Source organism: Apteryx rowi, unplaced genomic scaffold, assembly GCF_003343035.1.
Source record: "Apteryx rowi isolate R43461 unplaced genomic scaffold, aptRow1 scaffold_645, whole genome shotgun sequence".
Taxonomy (NCBI): domain Eukaryota; kingdom Metazoa; phylum Chordata; class Aves; order Apterygiformes; family Apterygidae; genus Apteryx; species Apteryx rowi.
The window spans coordinates 32,032-52,083 of NW_020450922.1; the positions used below are offsets into that span (position 1 = coordinate 32,032).

Below are 20,052 nucleotides of genomic sequence, written 5' to 3' on the forward strand. Positions count from 1 at the left end.
TTCAACTTCTGTTAATGTGACCAGGGTGTGTTGGGTTGGCAGTGTTACAAGAAATCACGTGTTGAACTGCAAAATATGTAAACCTGGTATCTTAGAGTTAATCTATTGTACTTTTTGCAGGTGGCGATTTACATTTTACCTTTATATATTTACATATGGAGTACGGTTCCTGAAAAAGGTAGGCACTTCTATTATTGTATTATGCTTTCATATAATATAGAGCACAGACATAAAACCAATATTCGCTAAGAATAAAAATTAAAATTTAATTTGTATTCATAAAATGAGTTGCCACTGGCATTGGAAGGGAATATAAGTGCTCATTGATATTTAATGGGGAAAAAAAATCATTGATACAGCAACATGGCTAGTTTGCTTTATTACTTCTAGTTATAGGCATTAGGCTGGTAGCTAAGCTTACAAAAATATTCATCTCAATTTATGTATTGCCCTTACTTAAATGCCTCTGGCAGAAGTTGTTTTTTAATAACCTACAGAATCTGTTAGTGTTAAAGCTGTTTTTTTGCTAATTCTTTGTCTGGTGTACTGTTGGAAGAAGTTTCCATGGAGTTTCCTATCCATGTTGTGTTTCTAGCACTTTAAAACAGAGAAGGATATGGATGTCTCTAAATGCCCTGGCCTAGGTCTGTTAACCCTGGCATGGTAAGTAATGAGCCATAACATGGATTTATGGTGCAAGTCACTTTTGCAATGGGCTATTGTCAGGCAATATTTAGTGTAATTCTGAGATGTGGAATTAGGGGGATGTGTGAAGATCTCAGTGTGTTCATCTAGTTTTATCTTCTTCATTTTGGACAAATGCTTGATATGAGGAAATATATTCTAAATGTTTCTGAGTGTTTCAGAACTAAAAGTAGCTATTTAAAAAAAAAAAAGCTCATCATTTTTTACAGTCAGTGTAGCAATCCTAGAGACTGTCTCAGGTCACCTGAGTGAATCTGGGGCCAGGAGGACAGCTGATGTGCTTGCGCGGCAGGTGGAGGAGAGAGGTTCCCAGGGCTGTCCTCAGCTGCTTGACAGAGGTCAGCCCCGGGCAGAGTGTGAGAGTCGGCCAAGCCAAGCTGCACAGAGTGCACAACCTCTCCCTGTCTCCTGCAACACTTACGTGCTCTGTGTAATTCATCCGTTAACACTCTGTATGCTCATGTTCTGTTATTCTCTGTTTTCTGCCCTTGCTCTTGCTGGTGTCTGTGGCGTGAAATCTGAAAATAATTTTAATGATGGACAATTAGGTGAATGCTGCCACTGTGCTAAACACTCCACGTTCCATGGTTGGTTGCTGTTGACTTACTAGAATGCTGTGGCTCAGTGCAGAAGAATACACTGCTTGAAATTAAGTTATTCTAACTGATTTTGATAGTAAGAGTGGCTGGGGTACAGAGGAATAGGAAAGAAAAGTTTGGGTTTTTTTTTTCCTATCTGTTTTGCATATAATACTTCTAGCTTATAAGTCAAATAAATAATAGTATGTGAGGCAAAGTTTTTCACTAATCCCAGAATTCTGGGAAACAGCATGATTTCTTATAAATCAAAGTGATTTAAATCTCTAGTTCTTCATCATGATTCAGCCAGCAAATGGGAAAAACTGATTTAGGTAAATCAGCCTTAGTTTTGTTTTGCTTTTCAATTTCATGGTATTTTATTTTATTTTAAGAATTTTTTTTAAAGATTTGTGTTTTAATTAAATATATTGTAAAAGTGTTGAAATAGATGAGAAAACTTTTTTTATACAAAACATTTGATGTCTTAAAAACACTTTTTGTACAAAACAAAGTGATTTATCCTGTGAAGGGTGTTTTAGTGAATTGAATTGGATTCTTGAAAAACTGTGAATACCGGCATTTCTAAAAACTGAAAAGAATACAGTAGATGCATGTTTCATTACAAGCCATTTTGAGCCATTTCTAAAGGCTGAGTTGACATGCAAAGTGCAGGATATCTTCCAATTCAGCATATCACTGCAGTTTGAAGAGGGCTGGCTCCCATAGCCTGGTTGTCTGGTTTGTTTAAATAATGTTATCGGTAGTTCAGGCTTAACAAGAATTAGTACTGTAATTTTGATTTTAATTAAACTTTCAACAAGTTTAATTTTTACAAGGAGAAATTTTTTATTATGCAACTGTATATGTTTTTAATTACTCATTTTTATACATTGTGAAGGAATTTCCTATCATTTTTACACTGTAGTCATTATTCCAATATTCTGCTTTGTATACCCAGGTCTTCCACATGAGTAGAGATGTAAATTAACAAAATCACAATTGTGGTTGTATTTATATTTACACTGTCTCCCTAATATGATAATATAACTACAAGAAAATACAGGCTTTTTGCTGTTAATCAGAACCAGACTTTTCTGGGTCCACTTAGGAGGCAGATCTGGGTTTGCAAGGAATAAAATTCAGACCCCAAAATCTAGAGTGAGACACTTCTAGAGCTTCACCTATAACACTTCCAGCTACGCTGTAGTACCAAAGTGGCTAATCCATTTTTTCATTTGTCCTGTTCTTCATAATGGAAGAATTACAAAGAAACACTAAACTCTTCCTTAGGAAGCTAGAGAATAGAGTCAGTTGAGCGTAACAAACTCTTACAAATTTGAAAGAAAGATCATCCCTTCAGAAAAACTGTTTTTTCTGGAGACAAAGTTCACTTCATACTCAGTCAGCATTGCCTTGCTGTGCTAATGGTATAGTAGAGATCTGCATCATTTCAAATAACAAGGTCTCCTTAAGATCATCCTGTAGAGACCTAGTCTGGAAGACTGAGAAGGAGGGAGAGCAAGCCTGGACACAGCGGCGATCCAAGAGGCTCATTCCATCAGAGAGCAGCACGTCCTTGCTGACTGGGAGGGTGTGAGAAAGAGTAAATATTACTGACTCTTCCTCCTTGAATAATGAAATATGCCATCAGCGTAGCACTACATTTGAAATGTTCATTTTGACTTTTCTTAAAACCCAAGCTAATGTTTAATTAATACATCACTTTGGATTGTTTGCTGTGACATTTTGATACAATGAGTGTGTCTTTCAAACATCCAAATGTATATAAGAATATATTTTTGAAAGGGAAACTGCATTTTGGTGCTTTTTAAATGAACAGAGTCATTCAAGGTTGGTTTGTATGTCCATTTCTGGCTAGTTAGTCCCTGATTTCAGAGATTTTATTGCCAACTTCAGAGGGAAATGCTCCTTATTGGTTATACCTGTGACTTCTACTTTCATGAAATACTCCCTTTTTCATGTTCAGTAATACATCTCTTCTATGTTTTTTGCTTTAGTTATGTTTTCTGACCAAGCCAATTTGCCATACTGGTTTTTGATGTCCTGCTGGCAGTAATCCTGTGAGAAAATACCACAGTCTCTTTTTAAGCCCCTCTGTATTATGATTTTTTTTGCACGTGAAGAATATATTTTTTCAAAGTACAGAATCATGCTGAAAGATGATGTTCAGCCACTATGTGCCATTCTCCCTTGGACTCATTCATTGCTTGATTCCCCCTGAGGCTTGGAGATTGTGTTACCAAATTGCAGAGATTCTGTAATCCAATTTTTCTACCAAACCTCTACGTCTATTGGCAGTAACCTGTATGTGCTCCTTGCTGTGGGGTGAGAGTGGTTACCACTAGAAAATGGTGATCATTGACTTGTGGATTCTTTGGAAGTTGTATTTGCACCATCAAAATCTGCAGCAGTCTGCACTGTGCAATACATGCCTTTCTGCCATGTGAAGTAACACCATTTCCTGAAACCTGTTAGACAGGATTTTCCAGGCAAGTGCATTCTCTCTTGATGCCAAATTTAGCAGCATGATTGCATTGCTACATTGCTGTTTTTTCTCTTTCTGAAACTTTTCCATTTGCTGTTTGATAAGTTACCAATGATTAAAGCCATTGGTCTCAGCTGGATGGATAAAAACTGTCAAAGTCAGTGGAAAGACATTTGGTGACTTAGGGGGACATTGGATTTGGGTCTCCAGGGCTCTTGGAGTTTTTGAAATGAGAACCAAGTCATCTGCACAAAGGCTCTCCCTAGAACACTAGGCTTTGCCTCTTTTGTAGTCTTTCCATTGGCTCTTCCTTTTCCAGGCCACAAAATATTTTGACCTCTATACTGTTGTCATTCCCTACTGACCTGACCTAGTCGTCTTGCAGCCTATTGCTCCTTTGCTTTGGTGCAAATACTGTTCTTGCAAATACTCATTCCTTTTTCTTCATAACTGGCTCTTTCAAATATTCCTTCCATAGTCTGGGGGTGAAATTCACCTCTATGTGCCATGGAGCCTTTCATTTATTTAAGCACCAGTCTGAGCTAGTTCTGCGGACCTTTGCTTTGTGCTGGCCCTTTGCCTAGAGATGAATGTCACCTTTTGGATTCCTCTGAAAACACATTTCACATAGTGCCCCTGGGGCATGAATGGGTGGTACTTTGTCTTCTACCATCACCTTCCCTATTTGCTGCATATAACAGTATAAACTGCATCAGCCCAGTGGCATCAAAAGGGAGGATGTCTGCGGTGCCTTGTGTTCCACCAGACCATCCAAGGAGAAAGCTCTGTCCAGGATTCTGTGGTAAACCACCATTCTTACAAAAAATGTCATTAGGTCTCTGGTTACTTTGCAGAGCTGACAAGGTTATCTGCCTTTTTGGGAAGAGGTACCCAAATTTAATAAGCAGTAATTAGTTAGCAGACTTATCAATTCTCTTTGTTTTAGTTCTCAAAGTATAAATGAGAATGTCAGCATTGCACACATGCTGACATAAATTTATTTTTAGAATGTATTAACTAACTGTATTAAAACTGCATCTGTATTGCTACAGCATCTCACAAGAAGGAATAGGCCTAGGGTTTCTACTTTGGTTCTCACTTCCCTACAGAAGCACATGAAAGTCAATAAAGCTGTCATTCAGAGCAATTGTGTATCTCTTAAATATGCCATGGCAAGCTTGTCTGTGTTCCTTTACTGCAGTTAATGGCTAATCTAGATAAAAAGAAATACATTAATATTAGTTCAATATTTCTGCACCCAGTAAAGCAACTTGTAACTCTTTGGAGTAGTAGTTGCGTGTGATATGATGCATCAATTCTTTTGCCTTACTATAATTGTTGAGTGCATCGCTGGAGATTTAAAGACTTTCTTCTCCCTGAAAGCTGTGTCTGTTTATAGAAATGTTCTCTTGGGTTTTGTCCTTTTCCAATGAAAGCTACATTTCTGATGCATAGTGTGAAGTCATAACAAAAGTCAAAACCTGACTTCTGTTGAACAGTATTTGCAAAAATCTCACTTCACAGGAAAAAATATCTGACACAAAGAAAGCTCTGTCTTCAAATTTTGCACTGCTGCTTCAGAACCTATTAGTTTATATGTTGTCTTCTACAAATAGATCTTTGTCTTGATGGTCTCTACAAGACACCTAGAATGGGCCATTCTTGCTCAGTAAAGTTCACCATAAATTGCAGGGAAATCCTTTGGATTGGGAAGCCAGAGGATTAGCAGTAGTATGTAGTATCAGTATCCAGCCCTGGTGCTGTGTCATGGTTTTTAGCAACATAAAATGCACAAAACTCTGTAGTGCTTCCAGCCCCCTCTCCCTCCCTCTTTTTATATGGACATCAGCTGTCCACAGCCTCTGGGTCATACGACTGCAGGTCCACAGTGCTCTCCTCCACCTCCTGCCTGCTCTACCACAGAGCAGGAGCAGGAAAGCTTTATGGAGTTTGCATTGATTTTGTTCTCGGTGCCTCCTAGCTCAAGTAAGTGCTGACTTAGGGTAGTATGTTGCCAGCTTTGCCTTTATTATGATAAGAGGTCACACATTAAGTGACATTGTATGAATCAACTTCTGTTTCTTACAAGGTGTACTGTTGATGGCATATCCCATAACCCAACTTCTTTGATTATTTCCCTTTTTCTCATGGCAGAAGCAGTAAAAATGCAGCTTCTACTGTTGGTAACTGCCTTTCTTCAGTCAGCAGGTGACTTTAACTGCAGGATGCAGATTAATGGTTGGTATCTCTTATAAATATTTGCAATATAAATGAAACCCTTGCAAGGGTTACAATGAAGTGAGAGAATTAAGTGCTTCTGTCTTCTGCAAGGGAGTGAAGCAGGCAGGGTAGTTGCTTTATCACTCACAAATGGACCACACACAGAGGAAGGGCTTACAGCCTTCCAGATACTCAGCCAAGTATTGAATCACACCTACAAAATGTCTCTTAATAGATATGCATAAGAGACTAGCAGACTTCACTGAAAATTTTAATGTTTATTGTTTATTACTGTTTAGTTATCATATTAGACATTCCTCCCTTTCCCAGCTCCTGCAGGCCTTCAGCCCTTCTCTTTAGTGTCCTTCACATCAAAATAACAAGTAAATGAATATTGTGGAGCTGCAAGGTTTTAAGTTTATTAGGGATTTTGCTGTTCCTGTCTGTCACTAGAGAAGTACTTAATGACATTTTAATGTCAAAGCATCTCAAAGATGAAATTTTTGTCATTTTTTTAAATGACAAAAGTCTTTTTTTTTTCAGCATTCTATGAAAAAAAATTTGCTTCTGCTTACGTTCTCTTACACTTTCAATTCTAGCATCTTATAATACCAAGTGATAGAATTGTGACATCCAAGTGATATAGTGCCATGAGAGTTTCTGCTTCCCAAAGATACTTTCTTTGTTGAAGTCTTCAAAATCAGAACTTTGTGTCATGAAAATGAAGGGTTAACTTTCCAGGTAATGAGTATATAGCAGGGGTTGAGAAACTAATGTGATTTATCTTCCCCTCCCAGTGCCCCGTAACGTTGTGTGTTTCAGAACAGGCCTTGTCCCTAGGAACGTGCTCTGCTCCCACACTAAACACAGGTCTCCCACTGAGCTCAGGGATGTAGAACTGTCCATCCTCTTCTTCAGTGTTGTGGCTAATGTACTGAATAGGTGAACTACATCACTGTAATTATGATTTGAAGTTACCTCTGTCATTTCTGTGATACTTTATAAGAAGAGGAGATCAGTATAAATGTAGTTCAGAATTCTAGCCAGTTCATTTCCTCCCTCAAATATTATCATTTTCAAGGGCGGATTTGGTGATGAAAATTATTCTAGATGAGGCAATGGACTGAGACACCAACTTTCAAAGAGAAAGTGAAGCTTTCTTTCATTACTCGTTGCCTGCTCCATTACACGCCATTTTCCATGGCAGATTTATATGATTTGGGGCTAAAGATTGAGTGGTCAAACACAAAAACCTTTAAATCCAAAATATTCCCCTTCCCGAATATTTCTGTTCACCATAGAAATGCTTCACTTCCGCTGTCCTTGGCAAAATGACAAATTCTGGATGTGATCATCCCATCTCAGTTTTCAAGCTTCAGAAAGAGATGTTTATCAAACCTAGCTACATTTTGACAATATAGACTGAAGCCAGTCCTTTCACCTCATTGCTTCAGTGGTTCATCTGAAGTGAAGCCCAATTAAAATTGCTATGTATTTCTTTTTAAAAGATCGTGAGATTCTTGCCACAGAGTAAATGTTTACTTTGACTGATTTTTTAAAATTTGGCTATTTGACACATTTTTCATAACTTTTTTTTTTTTAACCCATTTCCATGTTTGTCCTTTTTAAATTAAGTGGTGAAATAAGGTCCCAACATGGTATTTAATATTATGGACGGTAGAGAACATAAATGCTTAGAATATGTGGTTTTTTTCTTACAAGGTCTATTTTTACTCCCTCGTTAGCTAAGAGTGAAGACAATGATAACAAATTACCTACTACAACACCAGTGTTCTTCTGTGGGCTGTACCAGAGCAATAGTTGTACTGAAAAAATTTTCATCTTTGTAGATGATTCATGACAAGATAATGCTAGGTACTGACTTAGCAGAGCTATGACCAGGTTCATCTGTGATGTGATTACATTGGCTCTTATACAGGGTGTTTGGCTTCAAATGTCATCATCAGTGTGAAGTATGATTACGAAATAATGATACATCCCTAGGTCTTCGCAGGAGTCAGCGCAGTATTCTGCATGCCCAGAAGAGCGCTAGGGTAATAAATGTACTGCAGCATTCTTCATACCTTTATAAACCACTAAAATTTGAAGCGAAAAAGAGAAGATAACTGATTTTATATCCACTCTGATCTTGTATATGCAAATTTTTCCCTTTTTTGTCTGCAGCTGAGATTTTTCAGCTTGTTGCTGCAGTTTGTTCAGTTTGCATGTCTACTAAACGTTCCCTTGCAGAACATCACGCCAGTAATGATGCCAAGAAAACATTAAGTTCCAGTGACATGAAACTAACTGTTTTACTTATCGCTAACATAGGAACAAGATAAAGTTTTTTTGCTTCAGCAATATTCACAATGAAATCAATGGCAGATTGGTTCGTTATTAGTTAAAGGTCTGATTGTGCTCCCATTAAATTCCAGTGGTAATATTACCATTAGCTTCAGTGATAAAGAAACAGAATGAAGAATTCAGGATTTGCTTGTTTTATATAGCTTGGTCCTTGGTGTTAGGCAGTAGCTGTATAATTCTGTAGAATGAAAAAGCTTTAAAAACATCGGAAAATAAAGCTTCTCTAGAGGGAGATGACATTTGGTGACTTTTTGCATTCATTTTCCTTCCATCCGTTGCCCCTGAGAATTACAAACTTGCAAAAGATCATGAATTCACCTCTGTGGGAGTCTTGGGAAGTCTGCTTTGAGACTTGGGAATCTGAAGCTGCATGTGGGTATCCTACCGGAAAAAGGACCATCTGCCTGGATGAATGAATCACTTTTGACTTGCTTTTTCTCAAATTCAGTCTTGAAGAAAGCTGATGATAGGAGGATGCTGTGGCTGTGTTAAAAAACACCAGGTGTAACAAGCTTCCATTTTTTGTGCAGCTGATTGAATGGCAGATTTTTATCTCGATTCCTAAGGAACAATCCCTGTACAACAGAACCATTTGGCTGAATCTGTTAATTGTTTAATAGAAAGTGCTAGTGGTGCAAATATATTTCAAAACAACAGGAAAGCCATACTGGAGTGTAAATTTGACCTCCCAAACCTACTGAAGTCACATAAATGTCTGAAAGATAGCTGGAGAAATATAACATGTCTTCTTCCCTGTGTAGCATGAAAAATCCAGGCAGAATGCTGTTTCCTCTGTGATAATAGTTCCTCTTTTTTGAAACTGTAGGATGTTCCAAAAGAAGAGAATGAAACACTTGTGTGTGAGTTAACCACTGAGTTAGCCAGTTACTGTGTGACAGCGTGAAATGGTCCGTTAGTGCCCTGAAGTTTCTGTGCACATGTAAAGAGAGCCTGGCTTCCTAATGCTTTTTTGCAAGTGAGGATGCTCCATTTTGCTACTTAGCTGAATTGGCTGCATTCTTTGCCTTTTTTGGAATAGAGTAACATCAGCAGTACATGCAGATGTGACAGTCTTGGGAGATTAGTATAACATTTGTTAATGCCATTTTGGATTGCTTATATTCAAGAATTTTAAAGCCTAAAATCAGACCATCTGCATTTGAAATGTATCAAATTTGTCACTTCGCATTGCGATGACTGGTATTTGACACTGTTTTTGTAATATGGTTCTGCATCTCTTGACTATGGAGAATGTTAATCTCTGAAGAAGTAAATAGGTTGGTGATACCCACAGCTGAAGAGTAAACATGCTCATAAAACTGTTGTATTTGGGGAAATGAGGCTTTTCTGTGATGAAGATTCTGACTTCATATCCCTGCAGGAAAAAAGTCAAAGCTGGGACACAGGAATGAAGTGATGTTTAGCTGGAGTGGTATCCCATTTGACATTTTGTTTTTTGCAGTTTTCGTCTATTCATCTTTCTGTTAATTTTTCAGCTATTTGGGTATGAAACTCTTTAATAGCTTCACTGCATGCTGTGTCCTGCATTTATTTTATCATCTTCAGTTTTCTTCAGAACAACATGAGGTCTGTTCTGAGTATTATCAGATGTTAGGTGTCATCAAATATGTTGTTATTTTGGGGGGTTTTTTAAGTTGTTAAAACAATTTTGAAAACACTAACAGGCGCTTCCTCCATGAAGGAAACGTGTCTTTATTTTCTAGTCACTAAGCTGATAAGTTGGAGATAGCTTACTTTAATCAGATGCAGGACCTAACAAAATGCAACTGCTGCCACTCTGTTTGCTCTGGTTAGTCATGATAAGAGGTTTTGAAGGACCTCAGAGAGGCAGTGGGCTCAGCAGCATCGCAGATGGGACACATCTCTTAAATGCTTCTGGATGTTTGACAAGGACAGCCGCACCAAACCTGGAGAAGCGTGATCTAGTCTTGTGAAGCGGTGAAGTTCCAAGCTTTAGTTCATATTGAAAGTAAACATACCATATGCATTTGGGGAAGATTAGCAATAAAATTGCAGGATGCAATGGAAAGTTTGAATTGAAACTTTGGAAATTAGACTGATAAAACAGGATAAGCCTGTTTTATGAGCTGGGGCTTTAAAACTCTGTAGAGCCAGAACCAATTAGTAAATTGTAGCCCGATTTTTCCAGAGGGCTAGTTGCTTGTAGAGCCTTTGGCTCAGTGGTGCTCAGTCTGTGGAAAACTAAGTCACTTTTTTTCTCTCAGTTAATTTTGCTATAATCTCTGATTTGAAATCTGAATTTCTTCAGAATGGTTATTTCATTCACCAGACAAGAAACACTTCTCAGCTGCAAGTGCTGGTCAAGAGTAATATAACACTATATTGAAATGCAACAGCCTCTCTTACACTAAAACAAAAGCTCTTATATTATGTTTAGGTAGATATAAAATGCACATGTGTATGGTTCTATCTACACCTAGATCATAGAGGGCAATATATTGAAAATGCATTATGTGTGCCTGCAAAGTTGTATTTTTGTTCCCTAGCTGCAAACTCTGAATGTGTAGAATAAGTGATATATAAATTAGAAAAGCCAAAAACAAAAATGCAGGTATGTAATTAATGCAGGATGGATGTACATAAATAATATACATTTTTTGCTGCAAGAGATAGTAGAGGAATTGTATTTTTTCCTAATAGATGCTAATTAACATGGCTAATTTAAATTACTGTGGTAACATTGAAGACAGTCTGTCTTAATAGATATTTCGCTTTTTTTATACAAATTGTTTATCAGTTTGAATGCTGATAAGAATTTTGGTTGATACAAACTGAAATGTAGTGATGAGCCAAGCAGCACATGAATATGAGCAATACAGAAAGCCATGGGTTAGATTTTTGTCTCTATTTGATTATTTTCCTAGGCATGGTTGAGTAAGGAATATTACTTCTTTCTGAATATCTGGGAATGTGTCCCAGCCCTATCATGCCAAGGAAAAGTGAGTACATGAAACGGGGCAGTAGTGTGCCACCAGTTTAAAAATCAGGCACTTTTTTATCTGACAGGAAGAATTTCTGGGCAGGACACAATTGTGAGTAGACTCGAGTAGATGAATTAAGCTCAAGAAGGTGGAAGAGGAGGAGAAATATTCCTGGCTGGGACCCAGAGTGGTGGCAGATTGTTGTTGCCAGAGTGACAGCAGATACTGAATGCTTTGCACTTCCTGAGGTGTGTTTGGTGTTGCTTGTTCAGAGGATCGAAAGGGTAGAACGTGTGTGGGTAGAGGAAGTGTGGATAGAAAGCGAGCTCTGCAAGAGGGAAGACTGGCGCTCGCTGGCGGGGTGTAGAGGAAGGACCAACAAAATTTTCTGCAGTCTGTCTTTTGCTGATAACTGCCTTAACTTTGAGTGTTCTTCTGTAGTCTGTTGCTGTGAAGAGTATCATCGTTCAGATTTGCTTTTGCACTAATTTCAAAACCTCACATTCTTTCCCAAAGAAGCACTCTGTGGCCATCTGTTCTCTTTGACCTTTAAAGACAACATTTCCATGTGGCATCGTCGCCAGCCGGAGTTTTCTCTGTGTCCTACTCATCTGTGTCTCAGGACTGCTTGCTTATGCTTTGAAGTCTTTTGGCCAAAATAACGTTATAACTCGTGTGCTTCCTGTAAAGAAGGAGTTAGTATTAATGTAAAATCACTACTGTACTGCTGTGTGCACTTCTACCATTAAATCTTCTTTTCTTTAAATGCAAACTCTCTTTAAAAGACAAACAAATAAAAACCATATTCTGGCAGTATTATCTCAGATTATCTCAGAGTCATCTCTACTGTTGGAAAATAAAGGTTGAAATGAGTGACTGTTCCTATTTTAAAGAGCAAGTATGTTTTCTTTACTATAAATGACTTATTTCACTGTTGTCTGTTCACCTGTTTCTTTCTCAGCCATATATGGCCTCAGCAGGCTTGAGGGATGCTCAGTATAAATTACAAACGCTTCCCAACACTGACTCATAAAGCAACTTAATTCTGTCACAGATTACTTTGTCTAATAAACAAGGAAGGTTCTAATTTCACAGGTGCATGTGAGTCTTTTCTGACACTATGGTGCTATTTTTTTCTTAACCGTTCCCATGAGAACTGGGTTATATCTCTATAGAGCAGTGCAGAGTACAGATTTGGCTGGTTACTTGTTTGTTTCTCTCTTTTCCTAATCCAGTTTGTGGATGAAACTTGAAAAGGATGACTGATCTTGGAAAGGCTCATGTGAATGAGATCACCAGTGGTTTCCACCTGCTATACAGAATTTGTTTTCTAGTGTCTTCATCTCAAGACTGGCCATGGAAATCTCGAAATTTTTTTTTCTTGTCTCTCTGAAGATGAGTTGTTAGGAAGAGGCACAGCTTTATCGTTGTGGTCCTCTTGGAAAGGATGGTTTGGCTTTGTGTCCTGTTTCTTCTCCATGGTCAGTTCTTTGTTCTGTTTTGTACAGCCCTGAGCGTGTTTGTCCTGGGAGTGGCAGGACCATTTGGGGAAGAGACTTAATTTTATAAGGACTCTCATCTTTCCTTTTCTTCTATAATCCCCAGCTATTTCTTTTTTCAGTGTTTTCTCCTTTTATTACTTTTTGTCAGATCATTGCACTGCTTCTCCCCCCTTCTTAACCTGACCTTATTATTTTGGGGAGTGGATTTGGGAATCCTATATATCTGTGAGTTATAACATATTCTTGTGAACTACAGAGAGGCTGCCTGTTTCATTCCTCTCTTTCCTCCATCATTTTGCCATGAACATATTACCCAGTATCAACACATTTTCCCTAAGAGAGACAGATAGGAATGACCTTGCTTTAGCTCTCAATGTCAGTAGTGTTTCAGCAGAAGCACATCAAGGTCCCTAATCTTTCTGGAGGTTATTTGTTCCTTCCAGTTCTCTAAAAAATGAAGAGAACAAATCTGAGGAGACTTATCTTTGTACATTGCAGTTTCCAAAGTGCTAGTGAGAACAGGGGTACTTCAGACTCTTCTTTACTGAGATCATACCCTGTAGCCTAGAGGTTCAGTAAAACAAGTGTCAGCTGGTATTGTGATTGATTGGCTCTTAATGTGGTGAGGAAGCAATCCAAGGTGCAGATTCTTTGAAGCCAGCTGGTCTTTCTCAGGTGTCCAGCAGCTCTTCACTATAATCACACTATAGGAGATGCACACTGTAGCTTTTTCAAAAGCCTCATGCTGGTTGCAATGTTTTATTGAATCCTATTTTTAAGAATGGTTTTGAAGTCATCTTGTCAGCTTCATGACAGAGCAGTTGTGTTGCAACAAAGGTGGTGATTGCATCTTCAAAGAGCTGTTCAGATACTCAAGTGCAGCATGACTGTGAATGGTTTTCTTTTCCTAATGTCACTGATTCTATCTACATATTGCTGAAAAGGATTCTGTTTAGATTGATGACCAGTTTCGAAGTTAATATTTTAACTGCTTTGCTTATTTGGGAAGCTGTACCATATCTGGTTAGTGTGTTCACTAAGTTGTGATACTGTGAGGTTTGCACTAAAATAAAGCTTCTAGAAAAGGAGAAGATTGCTGACTATGCTTTTAAGCAAGTTTATGTCACTCCTTCAGTTGGTGTTGGATTAAGGGATGAAAAAATAAATGTAAAATAATTTTGGAAATGATCCTGTTGGAAATGAAACCCACAGTGGCAGTGTGCTGTAAACATTCTGTCCTGTGGCTCATATATTGTTGTAAATTAGGCTACAGGAAAATAATTGTAAGTATATATTCTTATAGTATGTATAGGTATGTACTAACTGGTATGTAATGCTGATACCATGGTATCAGCATGCTTCCCCAAAGCCGTATGATTACAAGTATGATAGCTCAGAAACTTCTTGTTGAATAGGAACCCTTGAACTGTGAGATCACTCTGGCAGGATTCTTGTACAGGGTCGTCTTCTCCTTCCTACCAGCTGAATTGACTGCTTCCTATACTGACCCGTGAGCAGCGCTTGATTTCTGCAACCAACAAATAAGGTGTCAAGTGTGTTTATTTGGACTTTTGGATTTTTGTTTAGCTCATGAAATTATCTTTTCAAAATATTTCAAAATAAAGGTCATGCTGCAGTTTAAATGGGGTTTTAGTAGGAAAAATAATGATTTTGTTCTGGAGGAAATAACAAAAAAGTTTGAATGCAAAGATGAATAATTTCAAATTCTTCGTACAAGTCTGGCAGTGCAAAGAGAACACCCTTCATGGGGGCTTTTGGCTACTACCATCATTAGGAATAAAGAATAAATTTATTTTTCATAGCTATTGCGATGGGAATTGTAAAAGAACATCATTCCTGCTTACAGTACTGACAACAACTCTTCCCACTGGAAGCTATTCAACTCCAAGGCCACCTGTGTTAGCAGAAGTCCCCAAACCAGCAATTGGTGCCTGTGGCACTTTTTTAACTTTTTAGGTTGATGTTACTATAAAGATTCATCACAGATATAAATCATTTTTGGAGAATCTGAATTGCATTAGAAAAAATCTGCTGCAAAACACCAGCAGCTGCCAATCTGAAAAAGAAGTTTATATTGGTATTGGACAGCAGTAATTGTGTCTGCTTCCTCTCCAGGACAAGAGGACAAGTATCAAAACCTATTGTAAGATGAATAGTAAACAGAAATTTTAGTTTAGTTTGTGCTTAGCTTTAGAACACCTAAAAAATTCAATGGTAACAGAATATGTTTCTGGCCAAAATTCCTTTGGTTTATATAAAGCAATGCTGCAGACGAATTTGGTCTAGCATTCAGGGATTAGGTACCAATCCTACAGGCCTAACTGAGTATGTCCAATGCTCTCAACACTTTTGGTCTTTCTAGCAGTGGAATAGAGTTGATTCTGTTGTAAAAGTTTCTCAGCTATTGCAAAGTTATTCATAGAACATGTTGCATGTTATGTATATGGTTTGGAGCAGAAAAAAACCGAGCTGGATCAGAATGGTCAGCATTTCATTTTTCACTGTCACTTCCATTCCTGTTGCTGCACCTGTTGTATCTACTTTTTCATGAAGTTAATGCTTCTGGTTATTTTGCAGAATGGAACAATACAAGAAATACAGTATCTTAAATAGTCACACTGCTGTTTGGAATACATATGACAGTCTGATTCTTAGAATGACATTAAGCAGACTGGGCTTAATCTGTTCTGGTTTTAGAACTGAGGAACCAAAACATGAGTTTGTGAAATTTCTGCCACCTTTGTTTATATCAGAACTGATGGTAGAAAATAATGGTGTGACAAGGATTAGAAGCATGAGGATTTCTTCAAAGCCCTTGCAGTTGCCTTCTCTCTTTCTCATTCACTCTTGGATTATTTGGAGCAGACATTTAGTTTAGACACATATCTAGATTTTGAGAGCTGCCAGGCAAACAACTGTGAGTCCGTATCTGTTGTGAGGCTTCCTTCCCGTGTTATAGCTGAAAGGTTGTTGTTATATCTGTTATTGAAACTGCATAATTACTTTTGTTATTCACCAAGTTAATCAGCCTGAAATGGCAGAAATACTCGCATTTAAATGAAGAATGTCAGAGGCCACTCTGGAGCCCTTTTAAAACAATGTTTGGTATTTGGTGGTTTACTGTGCTATTACGAGAGGGCTAATGTGATATGTATGCCAGTCTGGAAGGAAATGAAGCCTGCCTTTGGCTGGTTATACTTGCTGTAAAATTGTTTTGGACTCTGTGTGCTTTTCTTGATTCTTTCTTTAATTGGAAAACAAATTGCTCAGTGTCTGTAAGTGGTGAAAGTTGTTAAGCTAAAATAATTTTGGATGTTAAAATCCAATCTCTCATTGCTTTCCCTGAAAGTAAGACTGAGCATTAGGTGCTAAATCAAACAATGTCTGATTCACTGTGCAAGCAAGAAAGAGCAATTGTGCCAGAGGGATCCCGAAGGATGCAGTTGTGAAAAAGGGAAACGGCATATTACACCTCAAAATAAGTATTGTGAGTGGAAAGGGTTTCCAGTAAGACCAAAGTTAAATTCCATCTATGGAAAAGGAATTTATTGCAGATAATTCTTCAGAAAGAAAATAAATATGGTTGAGGGCATTTAGTAGAGATAAACAGAGTGCTTTGGACATCTGAGATTTAAATCATGAATCGTGCTGTGAGAAAGATCAAAGTCAGTGGAGAGACTGAATTTCAGATGACTCTAGCACTTCAGTGTACATCAACAAGGAAGAAAAATGCATTTTGGAATATGAGAATTCTTAAGAGAAGGTCAGTCTGCATTGGAAATAATTTATTGTGTAAGCTGCTTGAAGTTAAGATAATCAACTGGATCAGGCAAAAGAGGACAAAGCTAAGTGAGGTGGCAGAATTTATTTGTGGCTGAAAGAAAATAGAGGGTTGTTGAAAGAAACAAGCAAATGAATATCCATAATATCCCTAATTCAGTAATAGAACACTGGCAACAGGACTTTCAGATGCAGACAATGAGGATAAGCACAGGGAAAAAAAGCAACACACTAATTTAAAATATATCTAGAATGGATTTCACTTTATCTGCTTGGAATTCAGCTGGGAATATTTAATAACCACTGACAACAGTGTAGTAAGTAAATGCTCTCTAATTAATCTGGTCTTTGGAGAGTTAAGCTTGTGCTGAGCCATACACAGGGTCTTTAATATTTGACATAGTACTGTTGCTCTGGCCAGTGAAACAGGGGCTGTCAGACCTTATGTCCTTCTGTGGACAGGTTGTCGGCTTTGATGTCACCACAGTAGTTATGCTCCTGGCGGCTCAACTTTCTGAATGATGTGAATTGTTCAGTGTCATATGTATAAAAATGGCAGAGCTAGAGGGAATACTTCCAAAGTGTTTCACTGGACAGTTTTATGATAAAAGTAGTTTTAATTCATCTGGAAACTAAGGTAGCTCATTCAAACCTAAATTCAAAGTATTTTCAGCAGTGCTCCTCTATTGCCAGGAGTCAAAGATCTTTCATATTTTGCTGTTCAGATGAATGAAGCAGTCATATTTTCCACAGTTAAACTTTAGCACTTGGTATGTTTGATATATTAGAGCAGGTTAATAATTGTCTGATCGATTCTTCAAATTGCATTAATGAATTGAACTCATTCACTAGTGAGGCAGTGGCTAGGAGGAAGATAGCTGTATCTTCATTTAATTTAGTGTAACCTTTAGAACAATGTGTATTTTTACACTATAAAAGCCACGAGTCGTAACTCTGCTTCACTTAACTCTAAAAGCAGTAAGGAAAAGAAGCTTGCCAGTTAAGCAGATACGTTATCAGTAATTCAGTGACCATTTTTTATTCAAATTATATTCCCTTCAGGTTACATATTTCTTACAGGCTTCTCATTTTTCCTGCCTGCTGATAGTCGCAGCTATTGGCTGTTGAATAATGACAAAAGTTAACATGGGGAAACATTGCTTTAAGTTCAAATATTACTCATTTTTGTTTCTGATTTTTAATTGCTGTTTTCTTATATACAACTTAAATAAGAAGTTTCATGAGGGGTTTTAGATTTTTCCCCACGATTTATAGACTCAAGAAAGTAAGGAAGCAAACCCCTACCCTTTCCCATTACTCTGTTTGCTGTGCCCAAAACTTAAGTTTATTGTTTTATACCAAAACTGTATATTAGTTTGCCCTTATAGAACATCAGCATTGTTCCTCTGCTTCAGCCACTTTTCTTATAGCTATTTGTGTTAGTAAATGAATTAAAGAAAAAACAAATGATGTCTGAGCAGATCCAGTGGTGGGATGACAAATGGCAGCAAGAAAAGGTTTGTATCTGGGCACTACCCGAGTGGGAGGTGGAAAACCAAGAGGAAAGAGATGAGAAAGTTTATGTAGGTTTAGCCAGAATAATTTCCCAAATCTCAAAAATGTGGCCATTTTCCTTTACTGTAGTGAAGTAAATGTTATCCCAACCATTGGCTCAGAACTGAGCAGAAAGCGATTCCTCGCTCTCTGTATTGTTATATTAAAATTAAAGTTGTCCCCCACTCTCCCCTATTCTGTTAGAGAAAATATGGTATGAGACAGATTTTCTCACTGGTCTTTCTCTAGGCAGTGCTTAGAAGCTGTGGCATTATTAAATACACCAAGACATAGCTTAGTGAAGGCAACTTCACCCCCAAGGGTGAGTTGCCCTGATATGACATACATGCATTAGCCTCAGAAAAACGCGACAGTTACAGGGGAGGCAAGGAGGTGAAGAGGCTACTTTAGTCTGTCCTTACCTTTTTGTTGCTTGGGTACTGCCACATTTTTGCTGTGCCCAGTGCCTGAAATGCACTGGCGGTGGTCCTTATGCAGTGATGGTCCCATTGGTGTGGCTGGAGATAGGGTGCTCTCACCCTGCCTGTTCCTGCGATCTCTCTGGAAGGAGCTCTGCTCCTTCAGTCATCTTGTGGAGTTTTATTGTGTTTCTGTATTTAGAAGCAAATTTGGTAAGTAAGCCAGTCGTTTTCTCGGGATTTTAGTGGCAGTAGTGAGAGGAGTTCACTAGCAAAAGGTTTCCTCACCACCCACCCATAAGGGCAGCATATGACTCAAACATGTACACTTTTGTCTGTCTGGGGCTGAATCTTATCCCTGTGAATTATATTTCATATAAAAAAAATCTGCAGTTGCAAAATCTCAATTTTCAAACTTTCAGGAATGATTTTGAGACCTTGATGCAGTATGCATATACTAAGCTACAGAAAAATGCAGCATTTGCAGGAGTGGAAAGTAGAGGATTTTTTTGCTTTGTTTTTTTGTATACAAGTTTTTTCCAGTAGGCAATGTAGGATCATAAATATCACTATATTAAACATCTGATTTTGTGCCTGACATTGTACCTCCACGTCACTCAGGACGAAGTTGTTGTTGTTTTGTTGTTTTTTAAATTGACTCTGTCTCCCTCTGTGGGCCATATGCAGTAGTGGGGCACGTTATATGTCAGTAAAGCAAGCCATGGTGACACAGTGCATCCTGCAAAGGAAAGATCATCTGGGATTTCCAACGGGCAATTTCAGTAGTATGCGCTAAGAAGCAGCGGACACTTTCCTTCTACAAGTGGGAAGGAAATCATCAGCTTGTCAGAAGTAGTCAGATGTACTCTTCTGGCAAAACAGATACAGGTAGTAGCTGTAATTACATAAAGTAAATATATAATGATGAGTTTAATTATTAACTACTTTCATGTATGCCTCTGAATAGCTGTAATATCAGACTACAGAATGCTGGAAAATCTGGGGCTTTGTTAAAGTTACATGCGTAAGCAAACAGAGAGTGTTCTTGAGTGGCTCAGTTCTGCAGCAGTCTCAGAGCATTGCACTGCTACCAGGGGTGAACTGGTGTGTGTTGCTTTTTGTTCTTGTTTTTGTTTGTTTGTTTGTTTGTTTGTTTGTTTTTAACTCTCTCTTGGAATTTTTCCTGGTCTCTTAAATAAATGATAATTTTATACAACTCAAACTTTCATAGCAAGGTATGGTTCTCTAAGCATAAATCTCAACACTATCTTTTTAGGAAGTAGTTGCAAACCTACAGTTTATAGCTGCATGTTGTCTTTCTTAATAAAATAATTTCACAAATAACCTCCAAGATGTAAATATCTGGGTTAAATGGTGTGGTCTGGCTTTGTAATCGAAAAATACAAGGCAGCTATAAAGCTAATGGGTTTACAGTCGCTT

At 37.9% G+C, this 20,052-nt stretch overlaps 1 protein-coding gene across 1 annotated transcript in view; it reads left to right on the forward strand.

Moving 5' to 3' along the window:
* Window positions 1-20,052, forward strand: part of CERS6 (ceramide synthase 6) — a 92,310-nt gene that overhangs the window by 24,138 nt on the left and 48,120 nt on the right. Inside the window, exon 4 of the mRNA XM_026084521.1 lies at window positions 121-178. Coding sequence (XP_025940306.1) covers window positions 121-178 — 58 coding nt within the window. The remainder of the gene's footprint in view (window positions 1-120; window positions 179-20,052) is intronic.